At 37.7% G+C, this 25957-nt stretch overlaps 3 protein-coding genes across 3 annotated transcripts; 1 reads left to right on the top strand and 2 right to left on the bottom strand.

Annotated features, from left to right (window-relative positions):
• Positions 1 to 499: 499 nt before the first annotated feature.
• Positions 500 to 25456, bottom strand: LOC117333070 (monocarboxylate transporter 12-B-like). The gene is made up of 5 exons (XM_033892200.1): positions 25358 to 25456; positions 8921 to 9170; positions 7148 to 7291; positions 5955 to 6944; positions 500 to 4653 (listed from the first exon to the last, which is right to left on the bottom strand). The coding sequence occupies exons 2-5, from the start codon at positions 9123 to 9125 to the stop codon at positions 4496 to 4498; spliced, it is 1497 nt and encodes a 498-aa protein (XP_033748091.1). The 5' UTR covers positions 9126 to 9170; positions 25358 to 25456; the 3' UTR covers positions 500 to 4495.
• LOC117333079 lies at positions 21738 to 22317 on the bottom strand. The gene is made up of 2 exons (XM_033892210.1): positions 21868 to 22317; positions 21738 to 21820 (listed from the first exon to the last, which is right to left on the bottom strand). Exons 1-2 carry the CDS (start codon positions 22243 to 22245, stop codon positions 21803 to 21805), a joined length of 396 nt encoding a protein of 131 aa, XP_033748101.1. The 5' UTR covers positions 22246 to 22317; the 3' UTR covers positions 21738 to 21802.
• On the top strand, positions 23827 to 24807 carry LOC117342449. The gene has a single exon (XM_033904647.1). It carries the CDS (start codon positions 23827 to 23829, stop codon positions 24805 to 24807), a length of 981 nt encoding a protein of 326 aa, XP_033760538.1.
• Positions 25457 to 25957: the final 501 nt, after the last annotated feature.

The raw sequence follows: 25957 nt of genomic DNA, 5'->3' as shown, positions 1-25957 counted from the left end.
CCTGGCGACAGTTCTAGTTCAAAAATTGATTTCAATTAGCTTGATGTGAAAATATTTACTGGTTTGACCTCAATCAAATTTTAATATAATATACTATCATAACCTAATCTTAATACAACACTGGCCAAGAAAATTGAATCCATGATTTATGTTATACAATAGTACTGATGGCTTCTATTTCCAAAAATGGTACTGCTACATATGGCACATTCCACAAACAGATCATGATTAACAAAAACAAAACAAAATAGAAATATATATATATATACTAAATGCATGCATTAATACTGTCATTTGATTAAAATTATAAATTCTTTGTATGATTACATTGTAGCTTGATCTGCATTTGTGCTCTTCACTACTCTGTACCAGATTGAAATAATTGTAACAGCTGTATCCAAATAAAATACATAAATATAAACAAAAAAAGATGTATAGACATGTATAACATCTATAGTATAAAAAAGGTACAGTGTATTTGAAAATGTCAAACAATGTCAACACAACAAACATGGTAAAACATTGCTAACATAATGTAACAACTTAACAAGATCATTATGACAATACAATCAATTGTATCGCGTCATTAAAAATAGGACCATGTAAAATGCTCTTGGATTTCAGTGCCAGTTTGAAACATTGAACAAACATATCCTTCTGAACTCTGTGTTGATTCAAATATTAAGTTATTGATATCATTATGGTAATTTTATTATGATAAGACATGTAATTATTTGACCTATTATGAAATTCAATGAAACAATAAATTCATCATACTTGGTTAAAATATTCTCCATATTGCTGCTATTAAGGAAAAATGGTCAACACTGCAAAGAGGGATTCAGAGGGGAACTTGATTGCCAAGCCCGACTGTGTATTAGAGTACAACCACAACATGGGTGCTGTGGACAGATGCGACCAGATGGTGGCATATGCTGGATTTGACAGAAGGACACTAAAATAGTGGAAAAAGGTCTTCTTCCACATGCTTGGTCTTGCTGTGCTCAACTCGTACATCTTGTACTAACAACAGACAGCCAACCCAGTATTGCACAGGCTTTTCAGACGACAGCTTGTGAGTCAACTGGTCTCTGCTGCTGAGATCTCGGGTAAGTTTTGAAATAGTGCTGTCTGCTAAATTAACTTTAGTTACATTGTAACTCTACAAAAAAGTTTTGTGATCAGTATTACAATAAGGAAATGTCAGATTTAAGGATTCATTGATATACATATGCACACACATATAAATAGACATGTATATATATATCATAAACTTATATTTACACTCTGTATAACATGTATTTTATTATATGAACTATATAAAGTTCAATTTATACCAGATGAAATTACTTTATTAAATATGTGGTTTAGTTTCAGGAGTAATTATATAATAGCTCTAGGAGCTGAAAATGCAGTGAAATGCAACTTCCTGGATAAGACAATGGTTATTTCTCTTTAATAAAAAAAAAAATCAGATTATCTCCCTTGAGTAAAAACATTTCAAATTATCTCCCTTGAGAAATAAAATTTCATATTCCATTAATCATTTCAGTTATAATTATTGTTATTGATAAAATAAAAGATATGTGCTATTTACTCATGTAGATAAAAGATATCTTAAAGAATTAAATAATATTTTTAATTGTGTTTTTTGGACTTGTGTTGTTTTTTCATGTAAAGTTTGCACTTTTCAGGCTTAGCAGACGAAGTGCTAAATTTTACATAAAATTGACATTCAAACCGCCATTGAATGTCTGGAACATATCATTTGGATCATTCTTGATATTTTAGCATGAAGAAAAAAAAATGGTTTGTAAAAAATTGTTTTTGAAACAAATCAGCACTCAATGCCATCCTAATTGAAGACAATTCAGCACCACAAAGGTTAATAAACACAATTAAAACAAAATTGTTATTATTGTTGACATTGATTGTCATGAAACTTTTATCATTTGGTATAAGTAAAGATCCTTTTTTTTAGAAGCCTGTGATGTGACTAATTAACTCTTTGGTTTCAGATACTAAAACATGACTAGCATAAATTGTAAAAAATCTTTAAAATATATGTATACTGATATCACTTATGACACAAAGAATCTACAATAATATAATACTAACACAACAATAACTTTGCGATCAAATATGACTAACAACTGTCAAGAACAATTAAAAATAACAATAATATGGCAATATACATGTATTATGCACAAGTTTTTTAAGCACACAAAACTGTGGATATAAAGTACCAAAAAATGATCGTTATAACAACACAACACACCTAAAAATTACTGTGGAGTTTAACTCTTGAGGTATCTTTGAAAAATATAAAAATATACTCCTCAAATACTTCTTTTCCACTCAACAGATCATCATCAGTTTGTACCAATGGAGAGGTTATTTCCTGCAATATCATTTCCAGCTGTTACTGTTTATATAATAATAACAGTACTCCACCATGACCCGTAAAGGTACAAGGGCCCAATGGGTCTGAATCCCTCACCTGCTATCCTGTGATCCTTTTTATGCTTATACATCAATAAGAACAAGTGTATCAGAGACCATATATAAGATCTCATGGCCTAGCAGTTACATAGAAAGGCGTCTTTAAATATATTGGCCAATTTAACTATTTCAAGCTTAAATCTTGGTCAAAGTCATTCATTTCAACAAACTTCCTAGCCTTCATTCCTGCATGCTACAGACCAAATATCAAGTCCCTGAGCTTTTTGGTTATTGAGAAGAAGTTGTTTAAATGTTTCAGCCTATTAGAACCCTGTAACCTTGAATGTAGGAACAAAATATCAAGTCACTGGGCCTGTTGGTTATTAAGGAGAAATCTTGTAAACATTTAACCCTATTTGACCCTTGTGACCATGAATGTAGGTCAAGGTCTTTCATTTGTACAAACTTGGAATCCCTTCACCCAAGCATGCTACATACCCAATATTAAGTCCCTGGGCCTCTTGGTTATTGAGAAAATGTTGATTAAAATGTTTACCCTTTTTTACACCTGTAACCTTAAATGTAGGTCAAGGTAATTCATTTTCACTAATTTAGTTGCCATGACTCCAGCATTCTTCATGCCCAATATAAAGTCCTGGGCCTCTTGGTTATTGAGAAGAAGTCATTAAAATGTTTTAACTGATTTGACCCCCGTGACCTTGAATATGGGTTAAGGTCAATTCTTTTCGCACACTTTGTCGGGTTTCATCCAAGGAACCGTTCTCGTAATTATCTTGCTTCAAAGTCTTTTGGTTATTACTGGTAAAAAGAAGTCATCATGTTGTTTACATGAAAAAGTTGACGGACGGATTGCCGACGGATGGACGCAGCGCCACAGCATAAGCCTTGGCCTTTGGGCCATAATGATTCAAAATTAATTTAATGTAGCCTTTTTTTTTTTTTTATTTCCCTGGACAATGGATGCTTCAAATAAAATGATATTAAATATTCTGGAATGGAAGAAACACTGCCACAGTGAAAGTTAAACTGTAAAGTGAGTTAATAACAATTGATTAAATCTGCTTTTTTGTGACTTCAGATTTCTAGGTTGATTTTGTAAACAAACAATGTATATTATTTTTAAACTATGCTTTCAGCATACATTTGATAAGATTTGGGACTAGATTGATTTGCTTGGAGCTATAAACAAGATTGATCTATCAACAATACATGTGTTTATTTTTATGAAAAGTATGCTTTCCACAAACTGTTATTAGGTTCAGAAATTATTATATAATAAGAGCTATATATAAGATCATTTAAGTATGTGCATCTGCATGTGATAGTGTTTCTCTTGTGGTTAAACTATTTATACCTGATATAATCCTTGTAACAGCCATTGACTTTAGGTACAAAATACCTGTAGGGATTATAAAAACACAATTTTTTTTTCTGTATGATACCAGAACCTAAGAACCTCATACTCAAGCATTTATTTCCTGGTTAGAGTCTTCAGAAATGCTTAGAGTCTTCAGAAATGCAAGTCTTTTCTTAAATGTGTTTACATCTGCTAAAGCCATCAGGTTGTAAATTCTACTCTTTTACACTTCGAATTACTATTGAGTTCAATGTTGATCACAAAACTGTAATCTTTTTTATTTTGGCATTTCTTATTTAAATGAGTTAGTTTCAGAGAGGTAGTTGTCTACAACAAGAGCCATGGAATAATTTTGTCACATTTCATCACCTTTGAGAGTTACCAAGGCCAAGATTTTCAAATATGCTTACATGGATTATTAGTTTTCATCGTTGAGATTTCTATTGGTGGGAAAGGTGCCATAGTACGGCTACATTCTAATACAGATCTTACCAAATTACAAGAGGCAGTAAATGAACATACAAATATATGAAAACATCAATTCACATGATTTAAAATAGAAAATTCTTGACTCTTTTCACTTTCAATATAATAATAAGCCTTTTCTCTTTCCATATAACATACACAAAATCTTGTGTGTACAAATGATATATTTAAGGACTTGTCATCAGACCTTCATCTCTGTTCTCGTGTCTCTTCTGCTGGATGTTTGGTCTTGGACATACAGTACTCCCATACAGGAGCAATCAGCATGACACCTCCACCCACCAAAGCGGCAATCCCAGCCAGATAGAACGCCAAGGTACACGAGCCTGTCATATCCTTTATCCAGCCTGAAAATATATCAACAAATCACAGGTGACAAATTATATAAGTCATTAATACCTAAAAATAACATCATTGCAGTAGTAAAATTCAGACTACAATTGTATATGTTCTTATAGTTTGCAATTGTCATTTCAAACCAGACAATTTTTCTGAGAACATAAATAAATATCTTCCTCCACTGCTTTTAAGTTAATGAACATAAAAATGTTTGTCTTTACATGTATTTTTGATCATTTAAAATTTCTGTAATTCATAGAAAAACAAGAGGCATGTGGACCAATCGCAATCTAATTAAAATTAGACTTGTGATTTCCGCTTCTCAACGATACACTACAATACTTGTATTGCAGTGTATCGTAGAGGAACGGAAATTACAAGTCTAATTTTAATTAGATTGGACCAATCGCTACATAAAATATCCACTTCTGCCCCACCCTCCACAACCCTAAAGGATTCAGCCACTTGTTGAAAATAAATTCTGGTCCCCAACTTAAATATTTAAACAAAGTTTAGGCAAGATACAATGCAAAACGTATATGTAAATATAGTAAACTTTAGAAAACAAGTAGATTAATCTTCTTCCCTAGGTAACACCTTTTGGGCCCAAAGCTCCAATTGCTGGGGGTTGACAATTGATTGAGTAGATTGTACTGGCTGCTCATTTCAGCCAGAATCTACGTTTACCAATTTTTAGCTCCATATATATAACCACACACCTGGGAAGAATGTCCTCCATTTCAATATCTTTGGTCAACTTCACAGTAGGATCATTATAGCTAAGTTTAGTTAAAATCAATTTAGTGGCTATTATTAAGGATTAAATAAAAAATGTGAAAAGGTTATGTGTGGTGGATGATGAAAGATAAAATACAACTTAAAAGGAGTACACTTTTGTCTAGATTTGAAGCTTGATTCCATAATTTATATGCAATATTCATATCTTGATTTTCTGGCGGTGTTATTCATGCAATGACTAGTGATTGTACTGAATCAAAGAACATATTTTAAATTCAATTACCATATATATATATATATATCCATGTACAAAGTACATGTATTATAGCAAAGACAAGATAGTACTTACAAGGCATACCAAACAATACACAGATTGAAGCAGGTTGACAGGTTGACATGACAAATTACTGATGTAATCATGAGATCTACTCCTAAACATAAGAGGCTGTATTTTATTATCTGATATCATTGTGCCGACTGCGACACATAGGTTTTTCGCCATGTGATCCTCTATAAACATTTTGGAGTATGTAAGATCATTTCTTTAACAGACAAACAATAACAGCCATACCGCCAATGGGTGGTCCAACTGTATTGCCAATTCCATTTGCAAGTAGAAGATAACCCATGCCATCTCCAAGTGCCTGTACTCCCAATATGTCAGCTGTTACAACGACCAGTAGTCCCAAGATGATCCCAAACACTATGCCCATGCTGAACATGTCAAAACATATCGCCAGGAATGTGTGCATAAAAGGCAATGCAAGCATCAAAATGAACAGGCCAGTAGTGAAGTTAGCCATGATGTATAAGGCCATCCTGTTGATACAACGGAGGTTGCCAACTCCTCCTCCAACAATCCCACCCACAGTGATGGCTGCATTGAAACACATTAAGCAAATGGTGGATTCCTTAACAGTAACTTCAAACTCTGTAAAGTATCCTGGACCAAGCACAAATACCATTGACAAACCCATGTTCCAAAAAATATTGTTGATGCAGTAAATCAAGAAAACAACATTACATAAAACGTAACATGTTTTTGTTTCCTTTTCTGATGTTATACTTTTAGATGTTAAAGCATAATCATTTCTTCTTATTTCTCTTTTATATTGCTCTGAGTTTGTCCTCATATTTTCATTGGAGTTTGAGACTGGTTCTGTTTCCATTAAAGTATCATTGATACCCCTGTGTTTGTTCTCCATGTTACCATTTTGATTTAACATTTGTGCCGATTCATAAACTACTTCATTAGCTGTATCCGTCAGCATGACTACCAACTCATCTCCTTGTGGAACATCAGCATCCTTGGTTTTTCTAGAGACAGGAACAGGTAGAAGCAATGCAGCAAATACAAAAGTGTTCATGTTGATAGCAGCCGTGATTAAAATGGCACCCTTCCATCCATATTCATTGATGAGGAAGTTGGAGATGTATGGGAAGACAGCTCCTCCTAGACCCGATCCACTGGTCACTATTCCTGTAGCCAGGCTACGGTGCTTGTCAAAATACAGACCTGAGAGGGTGTGTGATGGCACATACACCAGACAAAAACCAATACCTGCAAATAATAAATGTCACTGATCATTAATCATTCTAAACACAAAATAGCAATGCTTCAAAATCTTCACATTATTTTTTTACAATGATTGTGAGGCAATTCATTTTGAAGTTTTACAAAAGTTCTCCTTTGTTTTTATCGATGGCTATTATTGTCATATCACAGGGCAAAGTTTGGACAGTAACAATATTCCATTGGTTTACCTGTTACGACACCGTAAAATACATCCAGATAGATGATGTTCGGTGCCAAGGGACAGAGGAGGAGACCTATAGTGCTGAGGAAAGATCCCAGGAAAGACACTTTCCTGTAACTTATCTTCCTCATCAGATAGCTGGCTAACGGTCCTGTACAAACAAACCAAGTGTATCATACAAATTAACAGAAATCAATTATCACAAGGATTCTAGAGTGCTAGTAAGAGTGTTTCAAGGCATTTTCTATTAAATAAAGAGTGTTATAAGAGTGTTTCTAGACCCTATCAAAACTTGGGAGATCCGTTTTTGTAACCATGTCTTCCCTTTCTAAAAGAATGGATGCAGATGCATTTCAAGTCGCATCAGGATATGTTTTACTGTTGTAACATTTTGCTCAAGACAATTGTACATGTTGAAAAAATGTAATTGCTCATAACTGACATTTTACATTGAAAGGAAGTTTGCAGTGACTCAATAACAGTTCAACCCACAGCACCTGTAGGTGATGCAGGCTAGACTTTTAAGTTGTAACTTTTATCAAGATATATTTAATTACTGTTCAAATGGCATACCTCAAAATACCACACTCTACAGGTTTTGAAAATTTTTCACTCAATTGACTTTGAAATGAGGTCATAGTGACCCAATTATAGTACATTGCACAGTACCTGTTGGTGATGCAGATATGTTTAAAGTTTCATTGAGATAAATTTAACTACCAGGTATTCAAAAGTTATGCTTCTGACAAGATTGCACTAGAAAAACAAGAGGCCCACCTGGGGCCTTAACGGTCATCTGATTCTAAATTAAAACCCTTATATTATTGTAGTATGTATTCTCTGTAGCAAGTATATAGTGGCACTGTTGGGCATGGTTGCCATCTTGGATTTCTGACCGACCCAATCAACACTTGGTCTAGACCATCTAAGGATAATTTCTGGTAAGTTAGAGCTGAATCCCACTGGTGGAATTTGAGAAGAAGTTTGAAATAGGTGTTGTTCAGGAAAACCATGATTGCGCAATCATTTTACAAAATGGCCACCATTGATGCCATGTCAAAGTTTTTACAAGGCCGAAAAAATAACAACACTATGTTGGCTTGCCTTCCTTGACATCTTCACCCATTTCCAGCTCAATGGCACCAATGGAACTGGACAAGAAGTTTAAAATGTGTTTTTCAAGATGGCGGCCGTCTTGGATTTCAGACAAATCCAAAAAATAACAACACTTGATCAGGATCCTCTCAGGAACATTTCAGGCAAGTTTCAGCTCAATAGCACTAATTGAACTCGAGAAGACGTTTAAAATGTGTTTTTCAAGATGGCGGATATGGTGGCCATCTTTGATTTCAGACCAATCCAAAAAATAGCAACACTTGGTCAGGATCATCTCAGGAACATTTCAGGCAAGTTTCAGCCCAACAGCACTGGTGGAACTTGAGAAGAAGTTTAAAATGTGTTTTTCAAGATGGCGGCCACGGCAGCCATCTTGGATTTCAGACCGACCCGAAAAATAACAACACTTGGTCAGGACCATCTCAGGATCATTTCTAGCAAGTTTCAGCTTAATCCCACAGGTGGAACTTGAGAAGAAGACTGAAATGTGAAAAGTTTACGCACGACGCACGACGCACGGCGCACGGCGGACGGCGGACGACGGACGAAGCATAATGTCTATAGATCATCGTGACCCTTCGGGTCAGATGACCTAACAACAACACAAACTAGTCAACAATATATCTCCCTTCTTTTAATGACAAATTAAATGTGAAAGAATTACCTCCTCCAAGCAGCAGTCCAATGTTGAAAGCACCAATCATGGATGTGGCAGCAACTGAAGATTGGAAGTGCACAATCAAGGCAATGTTGTATACACCGAAAGATGTGGCAATACCAAAGATCACAAACTGGATCATAAATGCAGCTACACCAACCACGTAACCCCATGACCCTCCAGGGTTACTGGCGGTGTCAGATGTCATCATCTGCTGTTGCTTGCTCAAGTCATGCCATCATGCTCATGATCCCGTCTGAAATTGGAACAAAATCAGATTGACCTACTTTTTGATACACAACACATTGTTTCATGAAGGAGAAATCAATACAAGAATTATGAAGTTCCAGCGACTAATATTGTGGGATATAAAGCCCAGACAAACTTTTTATTTGATGTGGGAAAAAAAGTTAAAATGTAGATCAGAGTGACCTACACTTTTGACACATGACACATTGTCTCAAATAGGGGGAGCCTATGGGGCGCCGTTTTACTATTTATTCCCATTTGGTGATATCACCTATTCGAATAGGTGATATCACCTATTCATTTTTCAAATAAGTGATATCACCTATTCGAATAGGTGATATCACCTATTCGAATAGGTGATATCACCTATTCATTTCATTAAGTGATATCACCTATTCGAATGAGTGATATCACCTATTCGAATAAGTGATATCACCTATTCGTTTCATTAAGTGATATCACCCATTCGAATAGGTGATATCACTCATTCGAATATGTGATATCACTTATTGAAACGAGTAAGTGATATCACCAATTCGAATAGGTGATATCACTCATTCGAATAGGTGATATCACCTATTCGAATGGGTGATATCACTTATAAAATTTCATAGGTGATATCACCTATTCGTATAGGTGATATCACCTATTCGAATAGGTGATATCACTTAAGAATATTTTTAAGTGATATCACCTATTCCAATTGGTGATATCACCTATTCAAATGAGTGATATCACCTATTCGAATAAGTGATATCACCTATTTGTTTCATTAAGTGATATCACCTATTCGAATGGGTGATATCACTATGGGGCGCCGTTTTACTATTTATTCCCATTTGGTGATATCACCTATTCGAATAGGTGATATCACCAATTCATTTTTCAAATAAGTGATATCACCTATTCGAATTGGTGATATCACCTATTCATTTCATTAAGTGATATCACCTATTCGAATGAGTGATATCACCTATTCGAATTGGTGATATCACCTACTCGTTTCAATAAGTGATATCACATATTCAAATGAGTGATATCACCTATTCGAATGGGTGATATCACTTAATGAAACGAATAGGTGATATCACTCATTCGAATAGGTGATATCACTCATTCGAATAGGTGATATCACTTATTCGAATAGGTGATATCACTTAAAAAAGTTCTTAAGTGATATCACCTACATGTATTCGAATAGGTGATATCACTCATTTGAATAGGTGATATCACCAAATGGGAATAAATAGTAAAACGGCACCCCATAGGAGCCCATGTCCCAAGTATGAAGTTTCAGTGTCAAGTAGTGTAGGAGATAAAGAGTCCACAGAACCTTTTTCTGTGATGCAGGTCAAAGGTCAAAATTTAGGTTAGAGTGACCTACTTTTGATAAACATATCGCTTTACCCAAGTGAACCCATGCTATGAAATTCCAGTGTCAAACAATGTAGGAGACAGAGCCTGGACAAGACAATGTGCAGAAGGACAGCAAGTCACAGCGTAACTGGGGGAGTAAATTAAGGGTGTAATCTAGTCTATCATGCTTAATAATTACAAACAACTTTCTATCTGGACTATAAATCGGCAAAAGTTCCGGCCTATCACAAAGAGACTTAACACGAACATACCGCAGCATTCCAAATCACACATACGCACTCACCACATGCATGCATGTCGCACGCCAGGAGGCCGTCCTTAAATGACCTTAGCTGTTAATAGGACGTTAAACAAAATAAACCAAACCAAACCAAACTATCTGGATATTTTCCTTGATCCTTTAAAGTGACAACTGAATTAATGAACTAACACCTTAAAGATCCAGGAAGTGAGGGCGAAAAAATTGCATCCCCATGAATCCTTACATAGAGAGAGCAAGAGGTCACTAGATAGAGACGTAGTACAGGCATGACCTTTTATTCGAAATTTTTTCTTTCTTTATCACTAGATGCAATTTTGGTGCTGTTGAACACTTCAAGAGGATTAGATATAGGATATTGAGAGTCTTTGTTTGAGCTATAAAAACCTGGGTTGTGGACAACAATTGTATCTCGGATTTCAAGAATGAATGCTTTGTTTCACCTGGGACTGGCAACCCATATTCAGCTGATTTATATCAACAGTATATTGCACAACAGTTGAGCTGCATTGAGTCTATAGTCTACTGGAACATTAACCGGAAGTATTTGCACCTTTAAAAACCTTCAGTGTATTGTGTTTAACCTTTAAAAACCTCCAGTGTATTGTGTTGGGGTACAGTCAGCTACTTTGCTCAAATTGTATTGTTCATGGTTGCATACATATGTTAGTAATGTGATGGGCTTCAATTTCTAATATTTTATTTCTACAACATTCAATGCAATATAGTTGTTGAAGTTTTGGGCTTCATATATTCTTCTCTTCAGTCATTAATTTCTTTGAATGAGGTTCATCTGGAGGTATATATAGTTAGATAACATTCCCTCAACCATCTTGTACATGAAAACCACTGATCATTGTTATGTACACTAAGCCTAAGGTGTTAGTAATTCCAAGTCCTCAAGGTAAGCATCTGTGTAACACATCCTCCTTCCTTGTCTTGTTTAGTCCTGGTGATAAATCAGGTTATTTGCTTTTTCTTCTTCTTTTTGGATCTGCTGTATTCAAGGATGGAACGCACATGTGTTTTCTTACAAAAGGGTGGGCTGTGTTTCACATTTCTTTTTAGGATTATAGTCAAGAGCTAGTTCACCTAGTTTTTGGCGATGTTTAAGATGTGTGCATTTCACTTCAGGTCATCCAACACTGTCTAAATATAGAATTTGTGGCTTTTCCCCTTGATCACTGAGTCCATACAGGTAGAGCATAAGAATTGTGCAATAGGAGAGGAAAAATGCAATGACCAGACCAGGACTCGAATCCAGGACCAATAAACTCTAGGTGGACACTCTATTTGAGCACTCTGGCCACATGCCTTCAGCCCAGGCAGTTCCGCTACAACTGTACCTGCTGCACGTACCCCATTGCATGATCCTAAAAGACAACTAAATTTGGCATCTTATCTTTTCTTATAAATTTCTCCTTGCTTATGTCTTGCTTGACAGTGCCTCACTTTTGGCCTTTAGCTGAGGGTTTGTTCCTCTGAGGAAGGCATTGGGTTCTGTCCCCTGGGCAAGACATACAGGCTGACTTTCAAAAATGGTAGTTTCTACTCCTGCTTAATTCTCCTCATATTAGGAGTAGGATGACTGATTCGCCCGTTGTCAGTATAATATGACCTGGTGGGTAGTCCTGCTGGGTGTCATCGGCAGTATCCTTCAGTGAGGCTTGAACACAAGGCTTACTTTCTGTCAAAACACACGCGGCATGACACGACTGTATGATAACAGGACTGAAATGCTTAACCGCTGCGGCTATGCACAAAGCTTTGATTTCACACTGGAGCCATGTAACCTGGTGTTTTTGAGGTTTGGCGCTAAAGAATCAAGCAAGATGAATGCTTTTGTCTCACATCACATAGAGTTGCACCAATACCAGACTTGCTCACAGATCCATCGGTAACTATCCAGATTCGATTATTCTTGCGTGGTATTACGATCTCTTTCACATTGAGGAGTCTAGCTTGAGCAACTTGGAAATATTCTACCAGCTCATCAGTCCAAACAATCTTGTCCTTAGACTTTAGTCCACAGATAGCATTTCATGTCGCACAGGACAAATACTTATGTCGTTGCTGGACATAAACGGGATACCGGCAAGGACGTCAACATCAAGATCATCGACAACAAGGGCCTCTATATGAAGCACAGTATTGTCCCTAGTTACTTCAAAATGTGTCTTTCCAACAATTTCAAGTGGAGTACTGCCGTCAGCTTGTAAGGCATTTTGGATAGTAGGCTGAATGTCGACACCAAGATGATCTGCTGTGGATTCTTTAATCATGCTGATTTCAGGGCCACTGTCCAGTGTAATACGTACACACTACACCAAATTAAGCTTTCATCTTTGGTGATTGCTTAGTACTCACACGCCGGGACGTAGGTATGTGCCCATCACTATCAAAGTTCTCGTGATGGTCAAAATGAGCATCTTCTACGTCAGAGGCTATTTCCTCCACAGCAATCAATTGCCTTGCATGGCTCATAAATTGTTGGTCTTCAGACGGCAAGAATTTACAAGTACTGAGATAATGGTCAAACCTTGGTCTTCCCGCTTGCTTGCAGAGAGGACAGACCTTTCCAGTAGTAATGCCATTGCTCCTCTGTGTCTGTGAGGTCAAAATGCCAGGCGATGTGCGGCCCTTAGGTCTGAAGACAGTGCGAAGTACCTTTGCGTCTTTATTAGAATGAATTTCGTCTAATAAACTATCTAAAGACTGTTAGATTTCTGGTTTGAGACTAGCTAACGTTTCAGCGCGCAGCTCTGGACCATACCGTTGTTTAACTAAGGGATGCAAATCCTTGTTTATAAGCCGTAACCATGTCAATGTGAATAGGTTCTCGAGAGACGGTGAAACTTCCTCATCAGACTCGGGAGCTGCACCATGATGGGTCTTCTGTTTGAAGAAGGTTGTCCTCTATAAAGCTGTTTAGTCTCTGGTATAAGTCTTTAGGACGCTCACCCGGTTCCAGTTTGATTGTATCAAAGTCTAGAAAATGCGTGCCGGTGGACTGGAATCTGAAATGCGTACGGATCGCTTGCCAAATTGACTGCATTGACGTTGACTGTTTTACTATTGTGCTGCGCGAGGTAATTGGGAAATAATTTGCAATTTGCCCTAACATAAGCTCAAGGTTGGCAACTTTCTGAGCAGCTGTGCGACGTGAAGCTTCTGGAACATTCTCGTTATCGTTGTTGAGACCACGTGTTGGGTTGGTAATACTTTTCTTGGTCCATACTGACCCGTCAATGAGGAAAAGAGCGAAGTTTGGGTCTAGTGAGAGGGTATAGTGTAAATTTTGCCTCCATGCTTCAAATGAAGTGATGGTTTCGTTTTTGGTCAGGGGCCATTGCTTTGGGGCGCAAGTTGTGGCCATTTTATTACGGACTGTTGAAACTGTTAAGCTGATGTTGAACAGTACTACTCTCAATACACTCAGTATCGTACATAAACTTAGTTCTTGGAATGATACACAATGTACATGGGGAGTTTCACTTTTGATTCACATGCAGTAACTCAAGTCGATACATGGAATTTTGTATAGTACACTTTCGTTTTCACTTCTTGGAATGTTGAAAGTTACTTCCAATTTCACAAACTGGTAATTAATACAAGATTTCACTTAATTACAACTATAGATTAAGCTGCCCTGTTATGCTTAGATCGCTGACAACTCGTCACGCTGTTGTAGAGGCGTATGTAAGATCACGCCACCACGCTAATATTAACTAGAGCTGTCACCGAGGGGGCGAGAAGTATACCCCCCGCTTTTCCATGATTGGTTTGGATACTTTGTGAAGCTGCCTATTTATGGTAATATAACCAAATCAACACAACTTCATGCCATCCTTCAACTCTGTATAAAGTTTCAAGAAAATGCATCAAAATCTAAGTGAATGCATAGCCGGACAAAATTATGACACATTTTGTATGGAAAAGGGGCATAACTCTGTTAAAAAGGGCTAAAGTGGCATAATTTGTTTTGTTTCAAAGGACTACTTGGGGAAAATCACAACACCATATGGTCTTTTAACTATACACCAATTTTGTGAAAACTGAGGAAATGCATAACTGGACAAAATTATAACCATTTTTCAAACAAGAGGCCCATGGGCCTTAACGGTCATCTGACAAACACTTACACTTACAGCAGGGACACGCCCCTCAATCCAGCATTATTACCATCAATTATTTATCGCAACCAGTTATGTTTTAGATCAAATTTGGTTTTTATCCATTTAGCTTGTCCAGAAAGAGCATCATAAAGCAAAATTTGAGCCAAGTTCCCATTTTTGGGGCATGCCCCTCTGTCCCAATGTGTCAGACAAGACTCATTTATATCAATTAGGATTGCCTTTCCCCAATGATGTTTCATACTAAATATGTTTGTAATCAATTAAGGCATCAAGGAGGAATTGCATTTTTAAGAAATGTTTAACCTAAGCGCTTAGACCTTTTTGCCCCATCTTTTTTTCCCCAGGGGTCAGACCTGTCTCATTAAAAAATATGATTGCCGTCACCTTATGTTTCACATCAAATTAGGTTGTAATCCACCAGAAGGTCACACTAGCCACGTTTATATAAAATATGACCACCCTTCCCAATGGATGTTTCACACCATATTTCGAATTAATCCACCCAAGGATTAGAGAGAAGTAGGATTTTTAGCAAAAATTCACCAAAGTTCCCCGTTTGGGGCCCCGCCCCTCTGGCCCTAGGGGTCAAACCAGTCTCATTTATATAAAATATGATTGTCCTCCTCCAATGATGTTTCACACCAAATTTGGTAATAATTCACCATGGGGGTTAGGAGTAGTAGTATTTTAAAGCAAAATTTCATCAAAGTTCCCCTTTTGGGGCCCTGCCCTTCTGGCCCCAGGGGCCACACCAGCCTATTTTATATAAAATATGACCACCTTCCCCCAATGATGTTTCACACCATATCTTGTTGAAATCCACCAAAGGGTTAAGGAGGAGTAGGATTTTATAGCAAAATTTCATCAAAGTTCCCCTTTTGCAGCCCCGCCCCTCTGGCCCCAGGGGTCACACCAGCCTCATTTATACAAAATATGACCACCCTCCCCCAATGATGTTTCACAACATATCTGGTTGAAATCCACTAAAGGGTTAAGGAGGAGTAGGATTTTATAGCAAAATTTCATCAAAGTTCCCCTTTTGGGGCCCCGCCCCTCAGGCCCCAGGGGTCACACTAGCCTCATTTATATATAATATGACCGCCCTCCCCAAATGATGTTTCACAACATATCTGGTTGAAATCCACTAAAGGGTTAAGGAGGAGTAGGATTTTATAGCAAAATTTCATCAAAGTTCCCCTTTTGGGGCCCCGCCCCTCAGGCCCAAGGGGTCACACTAGCCTCATTTATATAAAATATGACCGCCCTCCCCAAATGATATTTCACAACATATCTGGTTGAAATCCACTAAAGGGTTAAGGAGGAGTAGGATTTTATAGCAAAATTTCATCAAAGTTCCCCTTTTGGGGCCCAGCCCCTCTGGCCCCAGGGGTCAGACCAGCCTCATTTATATAGAATATGATTGTCCTCCTCCAACGATGTTCCACACCAAATTTTGTAATAATCTACTTTTGGATTTTGGAGGAGTAGTATTTTAAAGCAAAATTTCATCAAAGTTGCCCTTTTGGGGCCCCGCACCTCTGGCCCCAGGGGTCACACTAGCCTCATTTATATAAAATATGATCGCCCTCCCCAAATGATGTTTCACAACATATCTGGTTGAAATCCACTAAAGGGTTAAGGAGGAGTAGGATTTTATAGCAAAATTTCATCAAAGTTCCCCTTTTGGGGCCCCGCCCCTCAGGCCCAAGGGGTCACACTAGCCTCATTTATATATAATATGACCGCCCTCCCCAAATGATGTTTCACAACATATCTGGTTGAAATCCACTAAAGGGTTAAGGAGGAGTAGGATTTTATAGCAAAATTTCATCAAAGTTCCCCTTTTGGGGCCCCGCCCCTCAGGCCCAAGGGGTCACACTAGCCTCATTTATATAAAATATGACCGCCCTCCCCAAATGATGTTTCACAACATATCTGGTTGAAATCCACTAAAGGGTTAAGGAGGAGTAGGATTTTATAGCAAAATTTCATCAAAGTTCCCCTTTTGGGGCCCCGCCCCTCAGGCCCTAGGGGTCAAACCAGCCTCATTTATATAAAATATGATCACCCTCCCCAAATGATGTTTCACACAATATCTGGTTGAAATCCACCAAAGGGTTAAGGAGGAGTAAGATTTTATAGCAAAATTTCATCAAAGTTCCCCTTTTGGGGCCCCGCCCCTCAGGCCCCAGGGGTCACACCAACTTCATTTATATAAAATATGACCGCCCTCCCCCAATGATGTTTCACACCAAATTTAGTTGTAATCCACCCAAGGGTAGAGGAGGAGTAGGATTTTATAGCAATATTCACCTAAGTTCCCTTTTTGGGGCCCCGCCCCTCTGGCCCCAGGGGTCAGACCAGCCTCATTTATATAAAATATGATTGCCCTCCCCCAATGATGCTTCAAACCAAATTTGGAAGTAATCCACTCAAACGTTAAGGAGGAGTAGCGTTTTGAAAGAAAAAGTTTACGGACGGCGCACGGCGCACGGCGGACGAAGCACGATGACTATAGGTTATCCTGACCCTTTGGGTCAGATGACCTAATAAAGGGGCAGAACTATGTAAAAAGCATTTTTTCGGAAAAAGCATTTACTGGAGACACAAGTGCATGCAGTCCTTCAACTGTGTAAAAAGTTTCAAGAAAATCCATTAAAAACAAAATAAATCCATAGCGGGAAAAACTTGTAACAAACAAGAGGCCCAGAGGGCCTGTATCGCTCACCTGGTTTCATGAGATATGAAACAAGAATGATGCTTAAGTATATTTGTCACTGGTATTGCTATGTCAATATATATCATATAAGCATTTTATATGGGTACATGTATATTGGTTTTATTTTAATACTAAAAATGCCAAAAAGTGCATTAATCCATGAAATGAAATTGACTTTTGGCGCGACCCCATAGGGATGCTACCACACAAATGTGAGTGATATCCATTGCTTAGTTTCAGAGAAGATCTTGTTTATATTAATTGACTCCTTTTGACCCTGCCCTCTGCCCCTTGGGGGGTCAGCTCCTTCCTTTATACAATTTTGAATTCCTACCCCAATAGGATGCTACCAGCTACCAGTCAAATATGAGCGATATCCATTGCTTAGTTTCAGAGAATAAGTTGTTGAATAATTTAGCCAAATTGACCCCTTTTGGCCCCCTGGCGGCCCGGGTCAACCCCAACATTTGTACAATTTTGAATCCCAACCCCATAACCATGCTACCATACAAATGTGAGTAATATCCATAGCTTAGTTTCAGAGAAGTTGTTTAAACAAATTGACCAATTTTGGCCCCGCCACTCAGGCCCCTTGGGGGTCAGCCCCACCATTTGTACAATTTTGAATCCCCACCCCATAGGGATGCTACCAGGCAAATATGAGCGATATCCATTGCATAGTTTCAGAGCAGAAGTCATTTACCGTATATCAATTCTGCAAAACTGACCCCTTTTGGCCCCGCCCCTCAGCCCCCAGGGGGTCGGCCCCGTCATTTGTACAACCCGAAGGTGATGCTACCAGGCAAATATGAGCGATAGCCATTGCTTGGTTTTAGAAAAGAAGTTGTTAATATCAATATAGCTATCTTGACCCATTTTGGCCCGCCCCTCAGGCCCCTGGGGGGTCAGCCCCACCATTTGTACAATTTTGAATCATTGCCCCATAGTGATGCTACCAGGCAAATTGGAGCAATATCCATTGCTCGGTTTCATAGAAGAAGTCATTTATATTAATAGAGCCAAATTGACCCCTTTTGGCCCCTCCCTTCAGACCCCTGGGGGGTCAGTCCCACCATTTGTACAATTTTTAGTTGCCACCCCATAGGGATGCTTTTGACCAAATTTGGTCAAATTCTGATCAGTAGTTATGAAGAAGAAGTCAATTGTTGACGGACGGACGGACGACGGACGCAACGGTATGGCATAAGCTCACCTTGGTCCTTCGGACCAGGCGAGCTAAAAAAGGGGCATAACACTATTAGAACTGGTAATTCGGCAAAATCTTTGCATAGAGCTAAGCCTCATAGGGTCCTCTAACTACATACAAAATTTTAGTAAAATCCATTGAAAACAAAGCAAATGCATAGCCGGACAAGCTAGTTACCATTTTTTACATAAAGGGGCATAACTCTGTAAAAAGTTTTTTTTTCGAAAAAGCCGTTACTGAAGACACAACTTCATGCCATCCTTCAACTCTGTATAAAGTTTCAAGAAAATCCATCAAAAACTTAGTGAATGCATAGCCGGACAATATTATGACACATTTTGTATGAAAAAGGGGCATAGCTAGAGGCATAACTGTTAAAAAAGGCCAAAATCACTGCAGAGGACACAAGTTCATATGGTCTTCTAACTATATACCAAATTTGAGTTGAAATCCATGAAGAAATGAGCGAATGCATTGCCGGACAAATTTTGTGACAGACGGACGGACGGACAAGGTGATGCCAGTATACCTGTTGAGGAGGGTATAACAAGATGAAGAGCGTCTAACAGCTTCAGTGCAATCTTTACTCAACCAAAGTGAGAACATCAAGAAAACATACAGGAGAGTCCCACAAAGGGAAACAACTCAACAATAGCAGAGCCTAACACTGGCGTAGCCTATATAAAGTCGGCATCAGTTCCACACTATCAAAAGGAGAAAAACACAAATATGCCACACCTCCAAAAACACATGCATGCATGAATCTCACACACAGGGGCTCACACACAGGGGAGACCATTCTTAAAAGACCTTAGCAGTTAATAAGACGTTAAGCTGGATCATAGCTTTTGTACTCCCCATATTATGCCAGCATAAATAATAAATATTCAATGTCATCAAATATAATAACGAAATCCTAAAAGAGTATATAATTATTTTATTTATGCCAACTTGATGATATCAATAAATGATTGGTGTTGACCAGTAATTGGGAAAAAACATTTGTATGAAATTTGAGAAAAGTTGAATAGCCTACGAACCTTTGGTTGAATGGCAACACACGTGCACAAGTAATTTGGTCGTCTGTGTCAAGACACACGTACCTGGAATAAGTCTACACGGGTTAGCCACACACTTATATCTATGTCTGGTTAACTTACATATGCACATATTTTGTGTGTAATGTAAAACTAAAGAATTCAGAGGGTTTATCTAAAAAATCTTTTTGTGAAACAATTACAATAATACTGTATCATTGTCTTAGCTAGTGTTTATCTATGCCGTGCCAGGTTTTTTTGGGGTTTCTGTGAAAAGGCTCAAATTAGATAGTTTATATGGTTTTATATTAATATAAATGGCCATTTTTATTATATGAAAACTTTCAATACAACACTATTTTGTTCATTAATGAACAAAAGCAAGCCTGGCAGGACATACAGTCAGTAGATTAAAGAGACAATTTAGTCAAGTTTGTTTACTAATCATTTCACAACCTGTTTCATGAAAGGGTACCTCAGTTCTCCTTATGAACTATCCTTGGTCATATATTGATACAAGTTTATTTATTAGGATTTATTAGGATAATTAATGGATGCAGGCTGGAAGCTTCTATATCCATATCAACAATATATGTACATAAAATAAATAAATGATTGATTTCCAGTATATCAATTGCTATGTTTCCTTAATATATCTAAAATGTTAAACTTTAAAATGAATATTTTTCCAGTGTTTATCTAGCATTACTTCAAAGTTGTATACAGTATCTGCATCTATAATGTGTTGCGGCAAATTATTCCATACATCTATTATTCTGTTACTGAAGAATTCTTTCTTAATTCTAGATTACGTTTCTTAAAAATTATCTCAGAGTGACCTCTCGTCCTACTAGAACTGTCCATTGGGAAAAAGTTCTCAGTTACTCTATAATCATAAAGTTTTTTAACTATTTTAAAAACATTGATAATGTCCCCTCTAGTTCTCCGATGTTGTAAAGTTGGAAGATTTAGTCTCTCTAGACGTTCCTCATATGTAAGGTTTTTGAGTTACGGAATAAGTTTTGATGCCCTTCTTTGAACGTTCTTGATCAGGTCGATATCTGCTACTCGATATGGGTTCCATACACTTGCTGCGTATTCCAGGTGTGGTCTGACGAGAGCTTTAAATAATAACTTGAACATTGACTCATCAAGATATACAAACGATCTTCGTATTAGTCCAATTATGCTGTTCGCTTTGTTTACAATGTTATGCAGGTGATTTTTTTGGAATTCAGGTCCTCATCGATGGTAACCCCAATGTCCTTTTCGTGTGTGATGTTTTCCAGCTGAATCCTCTCTCCTTCCTGTCCATTCATATAGTAATGTCTTTTCTTGGAAGCTTTTATTGATATTACTTTACATTTGTTGGGGTGGAATTTGAGTAACCATTTGTTCGACCAAATTTGGAGTTTATCCAGGTCCTCCTGGAGGATTCTCACATCTTCCTCATTCCTAATCCGTCTGTATAACTTTGTGTCATCTGCAAATAGCGGCGACGAAGATGTTAGTATTTCAGGAAGATCGTTCATATATACTACAAATAAGATTGGGCCCAGTACACTGCCTTGCGGGATGCCGCTGATTACGGGGTATGTTTTTGACATCTCACCATTAACAATAACACGCTGACATCTATTACTCAAGTAATCCTCTATCCAATTTACTAATTTTGGCTTACGCCATATCCTATCAATTTCTTTAAGAGGCGTTTATGCGGGACTTTATCAAATGCCTTCATAAAATCCATATAAATTACATCTATTTCTCCGCCATTATCTATAATTGCAGTCCAATCTTCTAAAACATTCAACAACTGAAGTTGGGTTGATCGCCCTGAGATAAATCCAAATTGTTTAGAGCTTAAAAGATTATTCTTATCCATGTGATTAACTATACTGTTTCTAACTAACTTCTCTAGGGTCTTTACAACAATACTTGTGAGGCTGACAGGTCTATAATTTCCTGGGTCCGACTTCGATCCTTTCTTGTATATGGCAGTGATGTTAGCTTCTTTCCATTCTTGAGGTAGTTTTCCATCTTCCAATGACCGGTTGAAAATCTCGGCTAAGGGTGTACTGATAAAATGTTTCAATTCCTTAAGAACTTTCGGGTGAATTTTGTCTGGCCCCTGCGATTTATTTTCATTTAAATTTGCTAAAATCTTTTCAACGACTAATGGATTACAAATTATCTCCTCAAAAGGGTGATTTACAGCTCTAGTATTAAATTCCGGTAGGTCTCCAGATGGTTCTTTCGTAAAAACACTGCTGAAAAACTTAGCTAAGACCTCGGCTTTATCGCTGTCCTTGACTGCCATGTGTTGATCATCTCCGTTTAGTCCCATGAGGTCGGATATCCCTGTTCTCACTTTTCTCGTTGAGTTAACATAATTCCAAAATCGTTTTGGGTTTGATTTGATATTCTTTGCTCTGCTTCGTTCCATTTCCCTCCAGGTCTTTCTTATTTCCCATTTAAGTTGATTTCTTATTTTTGCATATTCTTTGTGTTTGCTTTCACTTCTGGTTTCCATAAACCGTTGCCATGCCCGGTGTTTCTTGTTGATTTTCTGAAGAATGGATTTTTTCAATGGTACTTTATGTTTCTGATCCCCAGACGATTTACTCTTGGGTATGTAGTTTATGTTTTCCATTCGTTTTTTAATTAATTATAAGGGGGGTCTTAACCGTATAACCATACAATTTATATGCAAATGAGCAAGTCGTCTCTACACACTTTGTATACATGTGTGCAAGCACAGCCCCGTCTCGTGACTGTAAACAACATTGGTTTGCATTTGAAGCTGTTGGCGGATATTTTAACTATAGGTTACGGGTCTCGTACCAAACGTAGACAGTGAATGGATAAACAAAATATATGGAGAATTACTGTTAGGTCACGAATATAAAAGATGTGAGTTTTTCGAACGGTTGCGACAACAATGAAGAAGTTCATACAGTTGCGAGCAAGTTTGCCGAGACTTGACCTAAGATCGGCCTTCGGAGGTGCGATATTTTTGTTCTGTACAACTTCCATTATCATAATTCGGTGAAGGAGATTACTTACAAATCAATTATCAACGACACGGCCAAGCAGATAACAGACTAACAGTAAAACATTTGTTAGGTAAATAAAAATGTATTAGACTATGCTTGAGGTTTTTTTTAAACGTTAGATACCCCGTTAGATTGTTTTAATAGCAATCAAATATTCCTTATAATATTTAATTATGTAATATTTACATACAGAGAATCCTCGACATAATATAACTGTTAGGTTCTAATTATACATGTATTCTATACATTTATTATGATATGAATAAAAGACAGGCTAAGTGGTGGGGCAATCCTCAAAACTCTTAGAGCATCTATGTTTTATAAAGTTCAATAAGAGTGACAAGTCTTTTAAAAGTTATATATTTTTTGTCATATCATATACTGTTGTTGCTTTTCCTTGTGTAGACCTTGTATCAATACTGTTGTATAATTTAATATGATTTTTTTTTAAATAATGTTGGCAAATCAGCTAATGCCCAGTGCCATGAAACTGTATTAATTAAATTTTTAATAGTTTTGATTAAGATGTATTTCAAAATAAAAGGGCTTCATTATACATGTTAAGTGTCCTTTTTGGGTACCCTTACGTTACCGAAAATATCGTCAAGTTAATGAGTGTGATAGAATTATATCTAACATTTATAATTAATAACCCCGCATGCAATAACGGATAAAATACACAAGATGTATATCAAATCAGCCCTAAGCCTATTGATTGTGTGGCTGTACATGTCAAACATACCTTAAGCCATACTTGTCTTTAAAGTCTACTTATCCAGAGATACTTCTCGGATTTTGACCTGTCGAGCACTCTTTGGCCAAGGCAATTCACAATTGTATAAACAGTATGTATGTTTCATGTTTGGTAGAGTATGGGAAAAGCAAGAGCAACCACAGCACAAAAGCCCTGTCGCTTGCGTGGCGGCTACCCTGTTTCACCTGGAAGAGGAACCCAAGTGCGGAAGGCATTGTTCGACGTGCAGACCAACAAGGTATCTTTACGGGAAGCAGCTAGACAACATGGGTTTTCTTATGGTTTTCTTCAGAGGAGGTTGTCTGGTGAAATTGATGTTGATAAGAGGAAGGGGCCCAATCCTGTTTTTAACCAGGCTGAGAAGGCAGCGATGTCTTCATGGCTTCATGACATGGCAGAGAGGGGGATGGGCTTGAAGCCGTACAAGTTCCTTGACTTTATCCAGGGTGTTATCATCAAGGAAAACAAGCCAAATAGTTTTAAAGACGGTAGGCCTGGTCATGATTGGTATTACGCTTTCATGGCCAGGAATGAAGCCATTCTGCAACCCAGGACTGAGAAATCACTGGAAATGTGCCGTACTAAAATCAACAAGGAAGACACAGATGTTTGGTATTCAGGCTTTAGTCAGTTTCTCAGTGAGAAAAACTTACTCAACAAACCTAAGCGTATCTGGAATTGCGACGAGACAGGTTTCAGTATTGGAAGTATTCCAGGGAAGATAATCGGTCCTGTGAAGACTCCTTCAGATCGCCAACAGATGCCACACATATCTGGGGGACACAGTAAACAAAGATACACTGTGATGTTCTGTGGGAATGCTAGTGGAGATATGATGCTCCCTTTCTTTGTGTTCCCTGAACCAAAGCCAAAGGGTTACAATCCCATGACAGAAGGATTGGAAGGGAGTAGAGCGACGTACACAAAGAAAGACTGGATGAATCTATCAACTTTCAAGTCCTTCATTTCCTTCTTCGACGAGCATGCTGGTACAGAGAGGCCAGTTGTCCTACTAATGGACAGTGTGAGTAGCCACGTCGATATCACCGTCTTTCAATACAATTACATTCTTGAAACTGTTCCACAAAAAATATTTTAAATAAGCTAGCTTCGGATTTCTATGGTTTCTGATTATATACAGGTCATTTTATCTAAATTCAAATATCTCTTAACAAATATACCACATCAAAACATTTGTGGAGGGGCCCCATCATCGATTACAAACCGTTTGGTTATTTCTCAAATCTTTCTCGGCACAAGTGTACTGTAACATTTGTGGAGGGGCCCATCATCGATTACAAACCGTTAGGTTATTTCTCAAAAAACCAAAACTAAATTGACGTTCGTGATGTACTGTAACATTTTTTGGTGTTAAATTTCATCGCCCAATTTCTTGCCAATTGCGGTCCTCTTACAATCGGACACCATTAATAGGTTTTATATAATAATGCATATTATCAAATCTCCTTACACTAAAAAGAACACTAAGCTTACATTCATAATAACTGTTTTCTTTCATTGTCAGTAACATTTTGGAAACAGGTCGCCATTGTGACCAAATAAAAATGGCATGAACACGTCTGTGCGATTCTTTCAATCTCTATTAGATCTATACTATCTGGAATGTTTCTTTGACCGGTAACCATTACCTAGACGGGTTCCTCCGCGTGAGGAACCTTTCACAGGAAATTTCGTCTGCTGTGTCCCTCTCGATTTGCACTCTTCTCCGTCTAGAATATATCTTCCGGTCACTCGATTTGTAGCTCTTCTGCTTCTGAAAGATCTTCTACCTCTTCCGTCTCGAGGCTGGAAGATTTATCTTCCAAGATGGTGGCTACCATGTTACTAGAGAAGGATTTATGACACATACATGCACGTGTTTGTGTCAAAGTGTTTGAGAAACGGTTTACTCGATTTATATATATCAGAATGCGATCCTTAGAAAGCTTCTCTTCTGAGAAGAATGCAAATCGAGTGGGACTCTGCTCCCTTTCCTCTTTATCATCACAGCTCTTAATTTCCGGAGCGTTCGAATACGAAGTCAAACGTACTGTGTGAAATAACAAAAGGCATAGAGGGCCTACATTGTCAATGGACCTGGAACTATACAAAAAAAGAAAATGCATCTACTGGATTTGTGTATCTGGAAGTAGACTGCAGCTAAGGTTGTTGGAAATTTAATAGATCTTAATAAGCTTAGGTTGTTGGAAATTTAATAGATCTTAATATGCTGAAAGATCTAGATTAGA

This window comes from Pecten maximus, chromosome 1 (assembly GCF_902652985.1).
Source record: "Pecten maximus chromosome 1, xPecMax1.1, whole genome shotgun sequence".
Taxonomy (NCBI): Eukaryota; Metazoa; Mollusca; class Bivalvia; order Pectinida; family Pectinidae; genus Pecten; species Pecten maximus.
This window is presented reverse-complemented; position numbering and strand designations above follow the sequence as displayed.